Source organism: Mauremys mutica, chromosome 5, assembly GCF_020497125.1.
Source record: "Mauremys mutica isolate MM-2020 ecotype Southern chromosome 5, ASM2049712v1, whole genome shotgun sequence".
Taxonomy (NCBI): Eukaryota; Metazoa; Chordata; order Testudines; family Geoemydidae; genus Mauremys; species Mauremys mutica.
The window spans coordinates 196595-215071 of record NC_059076.1 but is presented as its reverse complement, the minus strand read 5'-3'; the positions used below and the strand labels follow the sequence as shown (position 1 = coordinate 215071).

General features: G+C 44.4%; 1 protein-coding gene across 3 annotated transcripts; it reads right to left on the bottom strand.

The window, feature by feature from the left end:
* Positions 1 to 7924: 7924 nt before the first annotated feature.
* Positions 7925 to 18420, bottom strand: LOC123372017 (protein O-mannose kinase-like). Of its 3 annotated transcripts, none has more exons than XM_045019959.1 (5): positions 18193 to 18420; positions 17103 to 17320; positions 16541 to 16848; positions 13082 to 14011; positions 7925 to 8191 (listed from the first exon to the last, which is right to left on the bottom strand). In XM_045019959.1, exons 3-4 carry the CDS (start codon positions 16826 to 16828, stop codon positions 13238 to 13240), a joined length of 1062 nt encoding a protein of 353 aa, XP_044875894.1. In that variant the 5' UTR covers positions 16829 to 16848; positions 17103 to 17320; positions 18193 to 18420; the 3' UTR covers positions 7925 to 8191; positions 13082 to 13237. The 3 variants fall into 3 exon arrangements, with proteins under 3 accessions (XP_044875894.1, XP_044875893.1, XP_044875895.1); XM_045019958.1 differs by having other exon boundaries at positions 17112 to 17320; XM_045019960.1 differs by lacking the exon at positions 17103 to 17320.
* Between the last annotated feature and the right edge of the window lie 57 nt (positions 18421 to 18477).

Here is an 18477-nt window from a genome sequence, read left to right as displayed (position 1 = left end):
GGGATAGGCGGTGGCGGCGGCGGTGGCCCCGCGCCTCTAGGGCGGTGGCAGCGGCCGCCAAGGGGCTCGCGGCTGGCTCTGGGGAGCAGCCCGTGGCGTGGCCAGCGTACACGAGCCCTGAGGCTAGCTCAGCCCTCGAGCGGGTTACCGGGGCCCCGCTGCCCCAGGAATAGCGCTGAGGCGCAAGCCCCCCCCCCCCGGGGGGGGGCGTCCCTGTTAGACGTTTTGCAGAACAGGTGCTGTCAGACAAACACCTGCTAGGGATGGTCTAGGTATAATAACTCGCCCTGCCTCAGCATGGGGGCTGCATTAGCTCATTTCTTGAGGTCCCTCCTGCCTCACATGTTTATAATTATCAGAGGCCTCCAGGAACTGGGGCCTTAAACTCCCAAAATCATGACCCAGCAAGAATGTCACTCCTGACGAGTATCAGACAAAGCAGACTTTGTTATATCAGAATAAAAATTACAAACCCAATCCTTATAAAAACCAACCATTTTGGCCTTTTGCTGCATGGGACTGAATAGCTCCACCACACAGCATGGGCAACAAGAGTTAAAGAACACCAGGCAGTTAGGCATAATTATAGTTCATTGAAACATAACAGCATACAGTTAGGGTGTTGTGTAACCACTGAGAGGAATTTGCCACTTAGCAAACATTTAATTAACATTGGTTCACATGGAATTTAAACCTTCTTAACTTCAGTGCTCTAGTGTAAGATGCACATTGTGTAATGCTGTTAAGTTTGTCATTGTTCACTGCAATTTTTTTGTCCTTTTTACAGCATTTTGAAACCACCTGATACATTTTATTAGGTGTTTTTTAAATAGTATTTTAAATACTATCTGAACAGCAAATTATAGCCTCACAAGGAAAAAAATAGAAGATAGGTCTGGTCAGGCCAAACAAACCTGATTTCATCCTTTCATGAGATTACAAGTTTGGTTGACATAGCTAAAGATAAATGCATAGACGTAACTACTTAAACTTCTGTAAGGCGTTTGACTTAGTACTGCATGGCATTCCATTAAAAATTAGAACTATACAACAACAATAAAGCACATGTTCAATGAGTTAAGAACTAACTAGACAAATTAGAGGATTGGGCCAAAAGAAATATGATGAGGTTCAACAAGGACAAGTGCAGAGTCCTGCACTTAGGACGGAAGAATCCCATGCACTGCTACAGACTAGGGACCGAATGGCTGGGTAGCAGTTCTGCAGAAAAGGACCTAGGGGTTACGGTGGACGAAAAGCTGAATATGAGTCAACAGTGTGCCCTTGTTGCCAAGAAGGCTAATGGCATTTTGGGTTGTATAAGTAGGGGCATTTCCAGCAGATCGAGGGATGTGATCATCCCCTCTACTCAGCACTGGTGAGGCCTCATTTGGAGTACTGTGTCCAGTTTTGGGCCCCACACTACAAGAAGGATGTGGATAAATTGGAGAGAGTCCAGCGGAGGGCAACAAAAATGATTAGGGGGCTGGAGCACATGACTTATGAGGAGAGGCTGAGGGAACTGGGATTGTTTAGTCTGCAGAAGAGAAGAATGAGGGGGGATTTGATAGCTGCTTTCAACTACCTGAAAGGGGGTTCCAAAGAGGATGGATCTAGACTGTTCTCAGTGGTAGAAGATGATAGAACAAGGAGTAATGGTCTCAAGTTGCAGAGGGGGAGGTTTAGGTTGGATATTAGGAAAAACTTTTTCACTAGTAGGGTGGTGAAGAACTGGAATGGGTTACCTAGGGAGGTAGTGGAATCTCCTTCCTTAGAGGTTTTTAAGGTCAGGCTTGACAAAGCCCTGGCTGGGATGATTTAGTTGGGTTTGGTCCTGCTTTGAGCAGGGGGTTGGACTAGATGACCTCCTGAGGTCCCTTCCAACCCTGAGATTCTATGATTCTATGATTCTAACTGACATCTCAAAAAGTAGTCAAGAGAGAATCTCCATTGAATGGGTGTGTTTCTAGAGTGGTTCCATCAGCATTGGTTCTAGGACTGACTATGCAACAGTTGTATCAATTATTTTGAAATAAATATAAAATCATTGCTAATAATATTTGCAGATGACACAGATTGGTGGAATGGTAAAATATGAGGATAGGGCAATTATACAGAAATATATTTTAATACAACCAAATACAAGGTCGTACTTACAAAATGGAAAAATAAACTCTGGAAAACAGTAATTCTACAAAAATTAGGGGTCATACTGGACAAGCAACAACATGAGCTCCCAGTGCAATGCTTTGGCAAAACCAGCTAATGTGATACATGGACATATAAATGGGGAGTAGGGAGGAACTTTTACCTATGTGTACAGCATTGGTGAGCCAGATATTGAAATATGTCCAATTCTGGTGTGCACATTTTAAAAAGACTATTGAAATATTGGAGAGAGTACAGAAAAGAGCCCCACAAATGATTTGAGAACTGGAGAACATGCCTTACAGTAAGAGACTTAAAGAACCAAATCTGTTTAGTTCATTAAAAAGATTGACAGGTGATTTAATTACAGTGTATAAGTATCTTCATAGGGAGAAAATTCCAAGTACAAAGGGGCTCTTTAATCTAGTAGAGAAAGGCAGAACAAGAAACAATGGCTGGAAGCTGAAGGAAGATAAATTCACATTAGAAATAGAATAATAGAATTCAAGATTAGAAGGGACCATTATGATCATCTAGTCTGACCTCCTGCAAGATGCAGGCCACATAAGCTGATCCACCCACTCCTGAACTAATTCTCTCCCTTGACTCTGCTGTTGAATGCTCCAAATCATGATTTAAAGACTTCAAGTAGCAGATAATCCACCAGCAAGCGACCCCTGCCCCCATGCTTCGGAGGAAGGCGAAAAACCTCCAGGGCCACTGCCAATCTACCCTGGAGGAAAATTCCTTCCCGACCCCAAATATGGCGATCAGCTGAACCCCGAGCATGCGGGCAAGACTCTCCAGCCAGACCCTCTGGAAAAGGCTAACAATATCCCAACATTGACCCTTTGTACTAATTACCAGTGTGGCACGTTATTGACCTATTGACTAAACCCGTTATCCTATCATACCATCCCCTCCATAAACTTATCCAGCTTAATCTTAAAGTCATGGAGGTCCTTCGCCCCCACTGTTTCCCTCGGTAGGCTGTTCCAGAATTGCACTCCTCTGATGGTTAGAAACCTTCGTCTAATTTCAAGCCTAAATTTCCCGACTGACAATTTATATCCGTTTGTCCTCGTGTCCACATTAGCACTGAGCTGAAATAATTCCTCTCCTTCCCTGGTATTTATCCCTCTGATATATTTAAAGAGTGCAATCATATCTCCTCTTATCCTTCTTTTGGTTAAGGAAAACAAACCGAGCTCCTCAAGTCTCCTTTCATAGGACAGGCTTTCCATTCCTTGGATCATTCTAGTGGCCCTTCTTTGTACCCGTTCCAGTTTGAATTCATCCTTCTTAAACATGGGAGACCAAAACTGCACACAATACTCCAAATGAGGTCTCACCAACGCCTTATATAACGGGACTAGCACCTCCTTATCTCTACTAGAAATACCTCGCCTAATGCATCCCAAGACCGCATTAGCTTTTTTAACGGCCACATCACATTGCCTACTCATAGTCATCCTACGATCAACCAGGACTCCTAGGTCCTTCTCCTCCTCCGTTACTTCCAACTGGTGCATCCCCAGCTTATAACTAAAATTCTTGTTAGTCATCCCTAAATGCATAACCTTACACTTCTCATTATTGAATTCCATCCTGTTACGAATACTCCAGTTTACAAGGTCATCCAAATCTCCCTGGAGGATATCCCGATCCTTTTCCGAATTGGCAATACCTCCCAACTTGGTGTCATCCGCAAACTTTATCAGCCCACTCCTACTTTTGGTTCCGAGGTCAGCGATAAATAGATTAAATAAAATCGGACCCAAAACCGAACCTTGAGGAACTCCACTGGTAACCCCCCTCCAACCCGACAGATCGCCCTTCAATACGACCCTCTGCAGTCTCCCCTTTAACCAGCTCCTATCCACCTCTGGATTTTCATTTCGATCCCCATCTTTTCCAATTTAACCAGTAATTCCTCATGCGGTACCGTATCAAACGCCTTACTGAAATCAAGATATATTAGATCCATCGCATTTCCCTTGTCTAAAAAATCTGTTACTTTCTCAAAGAAGGAGATCAGGTTGGTTTGGCACGATCTACCTTTCGTAAAACCATGCTGTAATTTGTCCCAGTTGCCATCGGCCTCAAGGTCCGTTACCACTCTCTCCTTTAAAATTTTTTCCATGACTTTGCATACTACAGATGTTAAACTAACAGGCCTGTAGTTACCTGGGTCACTTTTTTTCCCCTTCTTGAATATAGGAACTATATTAGCTAATCTCCAGTCAAACGGTACAACCCCCGAGTTTAGAGATTTATTAAAAATCATCGCTAACGGGCTTGCAATTTCACTCGCCAATTCCCTTAATATTCTAGTATGAAGATTATCCGGGGCCCCCGATTTACTTCTGTTAAGCTGTTCAAGTCTGACTTCTACCTCAGATACCGTAATGTCTACCCCCATATCTTCATTCCCATCAGTCCCTCTACCACTATTCCTTAGCCCTTCATTAGCGTCATTAAAGACTGAGGCAAAATATTCGTTTAGATATTGTGCCATGCCAAGATTATCCCTAATCTCCACTCCGTTTAAATAAAGCAGAAATTGTTAATGGTGAGATGTGATTAACTATTGGAAGTAGTAGATTCTCCATATCTTCAAGTCAAGACTTGATGCCTTTCTGAAATATATGCTTTAGCTAAATACAAGCTCTTGGGCTCAATACAGGGGTAACTACGTGAAATGCAGCCCAGACTCATGGCAGAGCAAGGCAGCCAGAAAGCTCTCAGCCCATCCATTTGGAAGAAGCCTGCCTGACAAGAAAGGCTCTAGCATTCCTGGAAAGTCAGCCAACCTGTGCTGTATCAGACCAAGCAGGTTCTGGAGCCATGTGGCCTCTACCAAGAACAGGCAAGCGTACACAGCTCAGATTTACTAGTACGAGTATCCCAGCTGATCTCAGTTGCCTGAGTAAATACTAAGAGAGAAAGCTACCCACATTCCAACACTTACATGGCTTTCACTCTCTAAGTTAGAACTGTAAGTGAATTAGAAAACAGGGAGCACCGGGGTAATATGGTCCTGGCATAACACACAACTAAGCCACTGTCTGAGCCTGCTCAATTAAGCTCAATGGAAGCCTTGCTGTTGACTTCAGTGGGCACAAGATCAGGCTATCAGTGGGCAGCTGCATTTTGCACCAAGTAGGATACATGGCAGTAATCCAGCCTGGAGCTGACAAAGACATGGATGATTATGGCATGGTCTCTATCCAGGACCACATTGTGGAAAACACTTAAGCATGCACTTAAATTCATTTTAAGTAAGAACATGCTTACTTTTCAGTGAAAAGTTAAGATGCCCACTGCCTGTTTCAAAAGGTTTCTACTGAATCAGTAGGCTATGAACCTGAGACAAGTTAAAACTACCACATCTCAGAATAAAAATCACAACGCTTGCTATTAAACAAAAGAAATAGAGACTGGTATCTGCTTCTTGGGAAGAGTGATATTCCCCACACAACATGGGGAACAAGAGCTGAAGAACACGTTAGACATAATTACATTTCATTAAAGCATAATAGCATCCAGTTAGACTGCTGTGTAAAGTCCTATGGGGAGTTTATCATCTAGCCAACTTTATTTAGAACAGTTAATTAAATGCTGATTCACAGGAAATTTAAGCTGTTTCCCACTGAATTGCAGTGTTCTAGGGGGTCTTGTTTTCTTTTCACCAACTTGTTGAAATCTCCTGTTAACTGGCTTAAGATAGCCTGCCAAGACAAGATTTTTGTGATCTGTACAGGGAGATAGAAGGAATCAAAAGAACAATTTTTGCTCTCTCGATTTTGTTGTTGTCATTTGTATTTCACTAATGCCTATAGGCTCTCATTGAAACCGGGGCTCCATTGTGCTAGGTATTGACAAACACATGGTAAGAGACAGTCCCTGCCACAAAGGTGCCTGTCCCATTGATTTCCTTTGAGGATCTGGGCTTTACAGGCTAAATAGACAAGACAAAGTGGGGGGGGGAGGTGAAACAAGCACAGAGAGTTGAAGTGACTGACCGAATGTTAGATAGGTCAGTGGCGGAGCTTGGAAATATTACTCAGGTCTCAACTCCCAGTCCTGTATCCTAGCCACTGATCTAGACTGCTAGTCAATGTACTGGTTTTTGTTTGAATTAATTAATTAATCTTTAAGGGCCTGTTTCTACACCCCTCCTGCAGCCAAAAAAGCGGGATTCTATCTCCCGTTTCTCTCTCTCTCACACACACACACACACATAGTTTTGTGATTAGTAGCATTATATGTTGCTTTTGGTGGCAGGAAAGGGGCATCTAAAATCAGTGGTTTGCTTAACTCTTGTCTACACAGCAAAGAAAAACCCACAGCTGGCCTGTCTTAGCCAACTTGAGCTTGCAGGGCTTGGGCTGAGGAGCTGTTTTATTGCTGTGTAAACTTCTGGGCTCAGGCTGGAGCCTGAGCTCTGGGACCCTAGACCTGTGGGTTTTTCATTATGGTGTAGACCTAACCTCAGAAAGGCATCTTCCCAGACCTGCAGCATGTGCCACAACTCTCCTTCAGTGAGACAACATGGAACCTGCCAAATGGGAGCTGTTGTTTCCCCCCCCACAGGGTTTTGGAGGGGTAAGCCCTAACTGGGGCCTGCTGCAGCCTCTTTATAGCAGCTCGACTGCTGTGAAGAGACTACAAAACCAGCTTAGCTGGCCCAGGGAATTCCCTCAGTGTAGATTCAAGAGAAGAAGGAACCATTGTGATTACAATGGACGAGAAGCTGGATATGAGTCAACACTGTGCCCTTGTTCCCAAGAAGGCTAACGGCATATTAGGCTACAGTAGTAGGAGCATTGCCAGCAGATGGAGGGAAGTGATCATTCCCCTCTATTTGGCACTAGTGAGGCCACATCTAAAGCACTGTGTCCAGTTTTGGGCCCCCCACTACAGAAAGGATGTGGACAAATTGGACAAAACTGATCAGAGGGCTGGAGCACATGACTTACGAGGAGAGGCTGAGGGAACTGGGCTTGTTTAGTCTGCAGAAGAGTGAGGGGGGATTTGATAGCAGCCTTCAACTACTTGAAGGGGGGTTCCAAAGAGGATGGAGCTTGGCTTCTTCTCAGTGGTGGCAGATGACAGAACAAGGAGTAATGGTCTCAAGTTGCAGTGGGGGAGGTCTAGGTTGCATATTAGGAAACACTATTTCACTAGGAGGGTGGTGAAGCGCTGGAATGGGTTACCTAGGGAGGTGGTAGAATCTCCATCCTTAGAGGTTTTTAAGGCCCAGCTTGACAAAGCCCTGGCTGGGATGATTTAGTTGGGGATTGGTCTTGCTTTGAGCAGGGTGTTAGACTAGATGACCTCCTGAAGTCTCTTCCAACCCTAATCTTCTATGATAACCTAGTCCAGGGGTTCTCAAACTTTTTTTTCATGGATCGCTTGAAAATTGCTGAGGGTCTCAATGGACCACTTAATGATCTTTCCAAATGTTGTTTGTACCGTTAGCTAACTATTGTAAAGTGCTTTGGATAAAGCGCTATATAAAAAAAAGTAATTAACTTTTTTTGTTCTACAAATAAAAGCACACTCATATTTTAATATCAGGAGTCTTACCTTTCTAATTCGATGTGCAATAAGCTCAGCCTACACAAGCTACTCAGTGTGTGCCCCTCTCATACTGTGAACTTTTGATCCTGATGAATAGTTATTGTGTCATTAAATGCAGAGGAACGTGGACTCTAAAATTACTTCAGCTAACAAAATGCCTCCAGTGAATTAAATGGGGCCGTATCCTATCTTGCTTTCTCAGTTTTTATTCAACTCTGTGTGAAAGTTGATGGGACATGGAAAAAGATGTTCAAGCTTCTATAAAAAATACAAATGTGCTGGTTGCTATTGAGATTGTCCGTCTACAGTCTGCTCCAAAGTCCTCTTCAGTCAACGGAACTACCCCATATCAGACCTTGGGCACAGATGAACCTGCAGACAGCCAGAACCTGGCTCCACATACTTTGCCAATCAGACAGACTGCATAAGCTTGTTGGAGCCTGTTCCTTGGGTGCTTCTGTGGAGACAGAAAGGGGCAGTAGTTAATTCAGAGTCCTTCTCTCTGCCCTGCCAGTCATTCTCCTCACATGCACTGTGGTATAAATTGTACCCCAAACACAACAGATGGTCTTGGCAGAGAAGGTCTCATCCAAGATGGCCTGCAGTTCTGGGGCACAAGCTGGGGTTGTTTAGGTAACTCTCATCTATGTCCTGGGTATTTTTTATAGCAGCTCGCACCTTGGTGGGAGTGGAGGGACTACTCAACACAGACCAGGGTCAAATGATCAAAGGTGGCAGAGTGCATCGGCTCCTTGGCCCAGGAGAAGACTGGGACTTTCTTGTCTGCCCAAGTGCCCTCCACCAAAGGGACATTCTCCATATCTGGCATATTGGGGAAGGCACACCCTAGGCCAGAGGTGGGCAAACTACGGCCCACGGACCACATCTGGACCACGGGACCGTCCTGCCTGGCCCTTGAGCTCCCGACCGAGGAGGTTAGCCAGCCCCCCTCCCCTGCAGCCTCAGCTCACCATGCTGCCAGTGCTCTGGGCACTGGAGCTGTGAGCTCCTGCTGGGCAGCACGGCTGCCAGTCCTGCTACTCTGAGCAGCATGGTAAGGGGTGGGGAGCAGGGGGGCAGGGAGTCCTGGGGGGCAGTTGGATGGGGCGGAGGTTCGGGGGGGGCGGTTGGATAGGCGTGGGAGTCCCAGGGTGGGGAGGGTGGATAGGGGTCAGGGCAGTCAGGGAGCAGGGGGGGTTGGATAGGGGATGGGGTCCCGGGAGGGGGCAGTCAGGGGACAAGGAGCAGGGGGGTTGAATGGGTTCAGGGTTCTGAGGGGAGCAGTCAAGGGTGGGAAGTTCGAGGGGGTGGGGGCCAGGCTGTTTGGGGAGGCACAGCCTTCCCTACCCAGCCCTCATTACAGTTTCGGAACCCCAATGTGGCCCTCAGGCCAAAAAGTTTGCCCACCCCTGCTCTAGCCTCTAGCGGCTGCTGCTGGTAGCCTCTAACCTTATTTGAAGATTTGCACATGAAGGGATGAAAAGCAAAGCCTGCTGCTGAAGTGTTAACAGCACAGCACAAGGGCTCTTCCTCACAAAAAGCAAAATCCTGCACATGTATAACTTTTCCCACCTTCTCCATCCAGCTGTACGTTCACCAGGTACCCACATATGTCCTTGCTGGCTGTTGGACTGCACCATGCCATGGGCTGTGCGTTGTCCCAGAGGTACACAGTAAAGGGGTTACTGTGACACAGCAAAGGGGTTACTGTGACACAGCAAAGACAACAGACTATTCTGTACTGAGTGCATGGCTCCCAGGGGGAACCGCTTCATTTACACTCATCCTACAGGTTTTCCCAATGAAGTAACGTATACATTGAAACCTGCCCCATGTGATTTACTCATTCACTGTAATTAAGGATTCCAGTAACCCAATCATTATAAGCCCTGCCAAGGAATTAAGAGGCAGTTTATGCACAAACTACTGGATGCAGGGCTAGGTGTCTCCAGGGTCTAAGGTGCCAGTTATTCAGTCACTGTGCAACTGCACACAATTGAAGTTAAATGGTATTTCATGCTACCACCTAGTGTTTCCACACAGAATAGCAGGCAACATTCAGGATTTTTTTTTTAAACCCACAATACCACATTCAAACCAGGTTTAATTCATTGCTGGTGCTCAACTTCAAATGAAAAACACTAGCAGAAAACTTTAAGGCGCAGTGGAAGGCAGTGGAGAGGATGGCTCTGGGTCCTGGAGTCAGTGTGTACAAATATCTCATATTTAAGTTGTAACCAAAAATAGAGAGACTTTGATGGCCTCATGAAGTCTCCAAGGCAAAATGGTATTTTAGGGCCAGAATCTGTCCCCCCTCACTCTGTGAAATCAATATGGCTGCTTGCAGAGTAAGATACTGTGCAACATGAATGAGGAGGACAGACTCTGGTCCTTATTGAGAGCTCAGTATAACAAACCTGACAGTTTTTTTGTCAGTGATGGCTCTTTTTACAGCAGATGTATAACATGTCTATTTTATAGCCATCATATATTGATATTTCTTGCAAGCCCATTTAACTGTACAATAAACTTATTGGCTAGCTGTTTAAACTCTGTGTCCGTCTTTTATTCAACATATCCAGCTTTCCTTCATACCCGACTAAAATGAAAGCTATTTAATTCAGATCAGTATTGTTAATACAGGAGCAGCAGATCCTGATACTCAGTGTGAGTAAAGGTATCCCCTTACTCTGTGAGCAGTCCCATAGGAATCAATGGGATGATACCACTGCCGTTTCACTTCTTTTAAATCAGGCTCCCTTAAGGTGTTTTAAGTCGAGAATGCCGAAAAGAGTGAGACATCCAAAAATCCCAAGTCCCTTTTGAAAATCTTGGCTTATGATCTTGGCCCCCGGCTCCTACACGGCAGAGCAATGAGGAGGCTTGTGAGGGTGCTGATGAGTACGTTGGGGGAGTAGGGGCACATGACAAAATCCATATAATGTAACAGGCCAAACTTGAAAATAACAAGGCAGATTTCCTTAAAAGAGACACTAGCACAAGATGAGAGCAACTATAACATAGCCATTTGCAGAAAAACTTTCCCATTTCTAAGCAAGATTTTTACATCTGGAGTCAACATAGCAACATAATACTAGTAGGCCTCCACAGAAGATAATTTCTCTTGCATCTTAGCTGGCTAGGCTTGAAGCAGACTGTCTCTTACTAAACAGTCATGCTAATCTGTCCGCACGTGATCACAAATAATTAACCAGGAGAATGGCCACCAATGTCACCAATACAAGATCTCTGCTCCCACTTTTTAAAATTTACATATTTGGAAGCTGTATTTTCAGCTGGTGAGCAAACGATTTGCTGCCAGTCTGACTCAGAGATTCTCCCACACAGTGTGTGGGGTATGTTATTCCATACCAAAAATCAGCCATACATTTTCAGGCTTGTTTTAGATTAAAGGAGACGAGCAAAACAAGAAGGAACAAAAGTAAACTCTCCAAGGGGGAGTACAGTGTATGTCTCCTCTGACACAGGTTGCGTCTCAATTCAACACGGCAGTTACTCCACACTGCTCCTAGGTATCTGAAAGTATAATCCACAGAAAACTGTAAAGTTCATGTGACATCATTAATACTCTACATATGTTCAACATGCCCATTGAGGCAGTGTGGGCATAACCAAATTGCTGAAAACAAACTCTGCTGCTGTACTAAGACATTTCTGTTCCCTGATAATGCTCTGTCCAGTTATTTATATCAAGCCCATAACCATGGAATCTAGGCAATAAAAATCTGATCCAAAGCTCTGTGAAGCCAAAGAAGGCCCTCAGAGAATTCTGTATGCAAAATACAGAGGGATTTGTATTCTCCAGCCCTTCCTTTAATTATACTACTTGAGTGTCTAAGGAAGAGATCGTTTTCCATTGTTAACACCATCTTCCCGTTGGGTCATTAGGACACTGTCATGGAAAGGTGAATGCAAAGAGATAGTACTTCATTTCTACTCTGAAGGTGGTGGGATTTTTCTGGGATGCAGGGGGAAGGGAGGGAGCTTCTAATTTGCAGAAGACAAACTAGCAAAATCTCTGTGGAATGAAGTTATGTGAGAAAAATGATTATTGTGTATGCAGTGTGCTAGTCACTTCACACAGCCATGAGAAAACAAGGCTCTTGCTCCAAAGGGCTTTTATGAGAATATAATGGGTAAGTGGGCAAGGGTTGGGAAATCAAGGCAGTGTGTTTCCCACTCCTTTGTCCGTATGTTCACTTCCTGGATTGCGCTCTCTTTTGGGCAGACACCTGTAATGTTTGTATGTCTGAAGTGCCTAGCATGCTTGTGGGAGCTGGAACAATAGCAATTGGGCCCACAGACAGAAAAGTGACAGTAGAGCTGACAGGATGGGCTTCCTCTGTCCCCAATCCAGCTGGAGCCAGAAATCACCCATGCCCCCCCCCAGGCAGAAGGAGGCAGAGCCAGCAAGTAGCTGCTCTGAACAAGGGGGCCCTTGAAGACAGGCTCTTGCTACTACCTCCAGCTAGGCCTAGAGAGACTGACATATCACATCTCCAGGAGATGGGAGCTGCTTGGGCAGCAGATATCTGACCAGCCATGACAGACTCCTGCCCCAATAAACAGCTGGAGACACCAGCTCACTGTGCCTCTCCTAGGGAGAACTGTTCAGTACCACAGGGTGCTGGCTGGCCATTAGAACAGCCCCCAATGACTGGCGAGAGGAAGGTGCAAAGGAGAGGAGGAGGGCACTGTTTAGACAAGGTAGGGGAAGGATAGCTCGGTGGTTTGAGCATTGGCCTGCTAAACCCAGCGTTGTGAGCTCAATCCTTGAGGGGGCCATTCAGGGATCTGGGGCAAAAACTGGTCCTGCTAGTGAAGGCAGGGGGCTGGACTCAGTGACCTTTCAAGGTCCCTTCCAGTTCTAGGAGATTGGTATCTCTCCAATTATTTTTTTTTTTTAGTGGTATGGAACTGGCACAGAGCTAATAAGGAATATGTCTCTCTCTCATCTGGATCACTTTGCTTATTTGTTGCTCTCCTTTCTCCAGTCCTTCAGGTGTAAATCAGAGCTGGATGAAATTTTTCGTTCAAACCATTTTTTGACAAAAACTGTCCTTTAAAAAAAAAAAGCTAGATTTTTTGTGGAATATTTAAAAAGGAATTTTTCAAATGTTTTGATTAAAGAAACCAAAACAAATAAACAAAAAAAACCCCACATTTTTCAAAACCAAAAATACCACCCCCGCTTTATCTTCCTTTCCTGCCCCATCTCTTCCAGTGGCAAAAAGGGAAAAGGGGAGATACAAAAAAACCCTAAAACCCCTCAAAATTGGGGTTTTTTGGTCAAAACATTTCAATTTTTTTCATGAAAAAGATTTACCTTTTTCCAAACCATCACAAGTGTCAATTTTGTCTCCTTTGTTCTTTGGGTAGAGACCTTGTCCTGCTACCAGTTTGTAAAGGACCTAGCACCCTGTGGGTGCTAAATAAATAAAAGGACATCAACCAGAGTACATGTATGTCTTCTCACAGTCGTTTATAACATTTCCCTGGTACCAGGCATGGCAGCCTCTCTGAGCAGCAACGTTAAAATTTTCCTGTATGTGTCCATGACCATCTGGGCGGAAGGCCTTTCAGCTGGGTTCTTCTTCTTACATGCTGCATGGATGTCGAACAAATGGAACCTGACAATATCACTCCCTTCAACGTGACCCAAGAAAAAATTGGAGACATCAGGGATTTTCCATATGTCCGTCTTCTCATCATATGGAGGCATGAGGTCATCTTCAAATGGCACCTCCTCCCCATAGGGCCAAAGCTGTTCAGGAGCTACAAACTCGCCTTGGAGCTCCCGATGGCCACACTTCACCAGTCTGCCAGCACTCTTGTTCACGAGAGGCAAGGCATCCAAGTCATTCACCAGAACATGAAAGTCACTTGTCAGCAGATATTGCGATAACACCTTGTCCAAGTCATTGGAATCACACATTACTAAGGTGCCCAAAGGACTGTTGTGCAAATAATGGATGATGCTCACATAGTCTATTGCGAGCATGAATCTGCGATGCCAAGTATTCAAGCCCTTATATCTGGGAAGGTCCAGCATTTCATTCAGGCTCTTCAGGGAGCCTAATGGGTGATACTGGGTAAGGATTGTGAACTGCTTCTCGCAATAGCCAAGCAGTCTGACAACATACTTGCTCTGGAGAGACTTCAGCATCTTCAGTCCATGAAGAAAATCTTCCTTCAGCTCTGAGTTGGCAAGCTGGGAAAGGGATACTTTGTTTTCCTTCCATTCAGAAAGAAAGACCTAAAAACAAAGCAAGAGACAAGCAAAACATTTGGAACCTTTTCCTACTGATCAGCAGAAGCTATTATGGACCTGCAGGTAATGGAACATTGCGAGCTATACATTCACGAGACACAATGCTGTTAAGGGAACAAGTTACACAATTACAAACTAGACTTCAACTGCTACTGAAGTTATTAGGTGAGTCTTTGTATACACCCACATGTTACAGCGGAGTTACTGCTAGCTACACAGCTCTGACATGATAATTCCTGCATATAGTATTTACTCATCTCTCGTGCTCCCCTCATGAGCAAATGACATGGATTAAATGCAAATCAGCCACTAAATCAAACTGTCTACAAGAGAGAACTTATACAGACCACTCTCTCTCCTGCCACCCTTACTCCATCTGAGAGCTTGCCTACACTACTGCTGCCAGTTGATTTAAGCTATGCAATTTGAGTTACGCTAGTAATAGGGCTGTCGATTAATCGCAGTTAACTCACGTGATTAACTCAAAAAAATTAATTGTGATTAATCACACTGTTAAACAATAGAATACCAATTGAAATTTATTAAATATTTTTTGGATGTTTTTCTAAATTTTCAAATATATTGATTTCTATTACCACACAGAATACAAAGTGTATAGTGCTCACTTTATATTATTATTTTTATTACAAATATTTCCACTGTAAAATTATAAACAAAATAGTGTTTTTCAATTCACCTCATACAAGTACTGTAGTGCAATCTCTTTATAGTGAAAGTGTAACTTACAAATGTAGATTTTTTTGTTGTTACATAACTGCACTCAAAACCAAAAGGATGTAAAACTGAGTACAAGTCTACTCAGTCCTACTTCTTGTTCAGCCAATCACTAGGACAAGTAAGTTTGTTTACATTTACGGGAGATAATGCTGCCTGCTTCTTATTTACAATGTCACCTGAAAGTGAGAACAGGCATTCACATGGCACTTCTGTAGCTTGCGTTGCAAGGTATTTACATGCCAGATATGCTAAACATTCGTATGCCCCTTCACGCTTCAGCCACCATTCCAGAGGACATGCTTCCATACTGATGATGCTCATTAAAAAAAATGTGTTAATTAAATTTGAGACTGAACTCCTTGGGGGAGAACTGTATGTCTCCTGTTCTGTTTTACCCTCATTCTCCCATATATTTCATGTTATAGCAGTCTCGGATGATGACCCAGCATATGTTGTTCATTTTAAGAACACTTTCACTGCAGATCTGACAAAACGCAAAGAAGGTACCAATGTGAGACTTCTAAAAATACCTACAGCATTTGACCCAAGGTTTAAGAATCTGAAGTGCCTTTCAAAATCTGAGAGGGACGAGGTGTGGAGCATGCTTTCAGAAGTCTTAAAAGAGCAATGCTCCGATGTGGAAATTACCTGAACTACCAAAAAAGAAAATCAACCTTCTGCTGGTGGCATCTGACTCAGATGATGAAAACGAACATGAATCAGTCCGCTCTACTTTGGATCGTTATCGAGCAGAACCCATCATCAGCATGGACACATGTCCTCAGGAATGATGGTTGAAGCATGAAGGGACATCTTTAGCGCATCTGGCATGTAGATATCTTGCGACGCTGGCTACCACAGTGCTATGTGAATGCCTGTTCTCACTTTCAGGTGAATTGTAAACAAGAAGCGGGCAGCATTATCTCCTGCAAATTGTAACCAAACTTGTTTGGCTGAAGTAGGACTGAGTGGACTTGTAGGCTCTAAAGTTTTACATTGTTTTATTTTTGAATGGTTTTTTTTTATACATAATTCTACATTTGTAAGTTCGACTTTCATGGTAAAGAGATTGCACTACAGTAATTCTATGAGGTGAATTGAAAAATACTATTTCTTTTGCTTTTTACAGTGCAAATATTTGTAATAATAAAAAAATAAAGTGAGCACTGTGCACTTTGTATTCTGTGTTTTAATTGAAATCAATATATTTGAAAATGTAAAAACATCAAAAATATTTAAATAAATGGAGTTCTGTTACTGTTTAACAGCGCAATTAATCACAATTAATTATTTTAATCGCTTGACAGCCCTAGTTAGTAACATAACTCAAGCTGATGTAACTTAGATCTACTTACTGCAGGGTCCACACTACGCTGTGTCGATGGAAGACGCTCTCCCGCCAACATTGCTTCCGCCTCTTGTTGAGGTGGAGTACAGAAATTGATGGGAGAGCGTTCAGGTTTGAGCATGTCTTCACTAGTGAAGACCAGCCCTGAGAAGCATCATACTCTGCAAGCAGTGCTGTTGATTTCAGTGGCACTTCTTGCAGAGAGAGTAAGTTACCATTCAGTGTAAGTGAGCAAGGTCTGACTCTATGAGATCATCTCATCCATATTCTGTTTATGCCATCTATAGTCATCATAACTCTCTGTGTTTCTGTAATAATTAGCTACTATGGAAACAATTATCCCAGAAGCAGCATAAGCACTGATAATCAGCCAACACACCATGTGAACTTTTCCTCTTGGAGATCCATCTACCCAACATGATACTAACCTTTTTCACAGCCCCTTCACCAACACACTTCAGTTTCCTGACTTCTGTATTTATGGCTTCACAAGACAGCCACGGCGAGCAATTTTTCAATGGTCCTAATCTGAAGTACCCAAATGGGCAGAGGCTGGAGTCCACGTCAGGCTGCCCGGTGGTGACGGAGAAATTGTTGAGATGCATGTACAGAAGGAAATTCAGGAGCAGCACAGTGAGAAGCAGCAGCACCAACAAGACTGGAGGAATTTCCCTTCGGAGCAGCTCTTGTTTAACATAATGGAGTTTTTTGTCCATGTTGCTATCTTCTACATTCTCTGTAATACACAAACACCCAGTAAACACAACACTCTTTTGCGACAAGGAAAGACTGGAGACAAATGTTTGGGGGACTTTTTGCAAAACCCTCCCCTTTAGCCACCAAAATACTCCATAAGATCTTTAAAGAGACACCGCCAGTGTGAAATAGAGTCAGCTGATTTTAAAAAAGCATTAAAAGGCACTTCAAGCTCTACTCCTGCCTCCGCATCCCCCTGTCCTTTTTTGTGATTTTTACAAACATAGAGCCCACTCCACAAACCTGCTTTGTCCAGGAAATGAAGGCGCTCTGCATGGACCCAGGGAGAGGAAAGAAGAGCTGCAGAGCCAGGGAGAAGGAAGGACTGATGCTGTCATACTGGTGGGGTGCATTCCTCAGTGCGGAGACCACTCTTGGTACTGGTGCACTGTAGGGTATTCTACCACATCCAGTCTGTTACTTCACACAGAGAACTGCTGACAGGCTTGTGTCTGTGAAATTGAAAGAGACAGGGACACAGACCACTTGAGTGGGGGACAGGCAGTAAAATTAAAATCCCAAGCATCCAGGGCCAGTATGTTCCTGACAAGAGCAGAATCTGACTATTAACAAATAAAGAGACTTCAAATGATTAATTCAGTGAACTTTAGAATCAAAGGTTTCAGAGTAGCAGCCGTGTTAGTCTGTATCCGCAAAAAAAACAGGAGTACTTGTGGCACCTTAAAGACTAACAAATTTATTTTAGCATGAGCTTTCGTGAGCTAAAGCTAACACATCCGAAGAAGTGAGCTTTAGCTCACGAAAGCTCATGCTAAAATAAATTTGTTAGTCTTTAAGGTGCCACAAGTACTCCTGTTTTTTTTAGAATCAAAGTGTATCTGAAATGCACTCTCCTGTGCCTACCAATCACAGAGCAGAGAGCATGTTTAGGTCCTGCTGCAAGCTCCTTGTAGTCCCTGAACCTAGGCTGTGCCCCATTCCACTGAGGTCAAGGGGGCCTTGGACGGACAGGGGCCTGTCTGAACAGATCAGTGCCTGAGACTGCTGTTACCTCTGCAATTCTGAGGGTGACAATATGAAGCATCGAGGGAACGACAAGGGAGGAAAGGCGGATTGCAAACATTCAAAATGCCAAATCAAATCTATTTAACTATCCCAGTGCAGGAATCTAAACCTGAAACTCCCCTGACAATGTTTATTAAGAAGTCACCTCAATAGTGCAAAAGGCAAATCACTTCCCCCAAACTGAGGGCCACTACACAGGTCAAACAGGCCCCTTTCCCTGCCCCAGGCACTTGGGAACAACTCACGGCACCCCACTGGGTCTGGGTTTCTTTGGGCTCCATTAGGCCCATACACCTACCGGTACAGGCTCCGGCTCCTCCCGTCCTGTCAACAGGTGAGCTGGTGTCTGTGCCGGGTGCTCCGGCCCCGGCCCTGCATTCAGTGACGGCCGGACATTAGGGGACCCCTGGAGAGGGGCTGTTACTGCCAACCGAGGCGTGTCGGCCCGATCGGCGTGTGTCACCCCCGCGAGCCGGTGTGACTCCGGCGTGACTCCGGTGCAGGCGCTTCCCGCTGCGGGTCGGAGCGGGCACCGCACAGAGGTCGCTGAGCCCCGCCGGCCGTGCCGCTCTCGGTGCAGGAG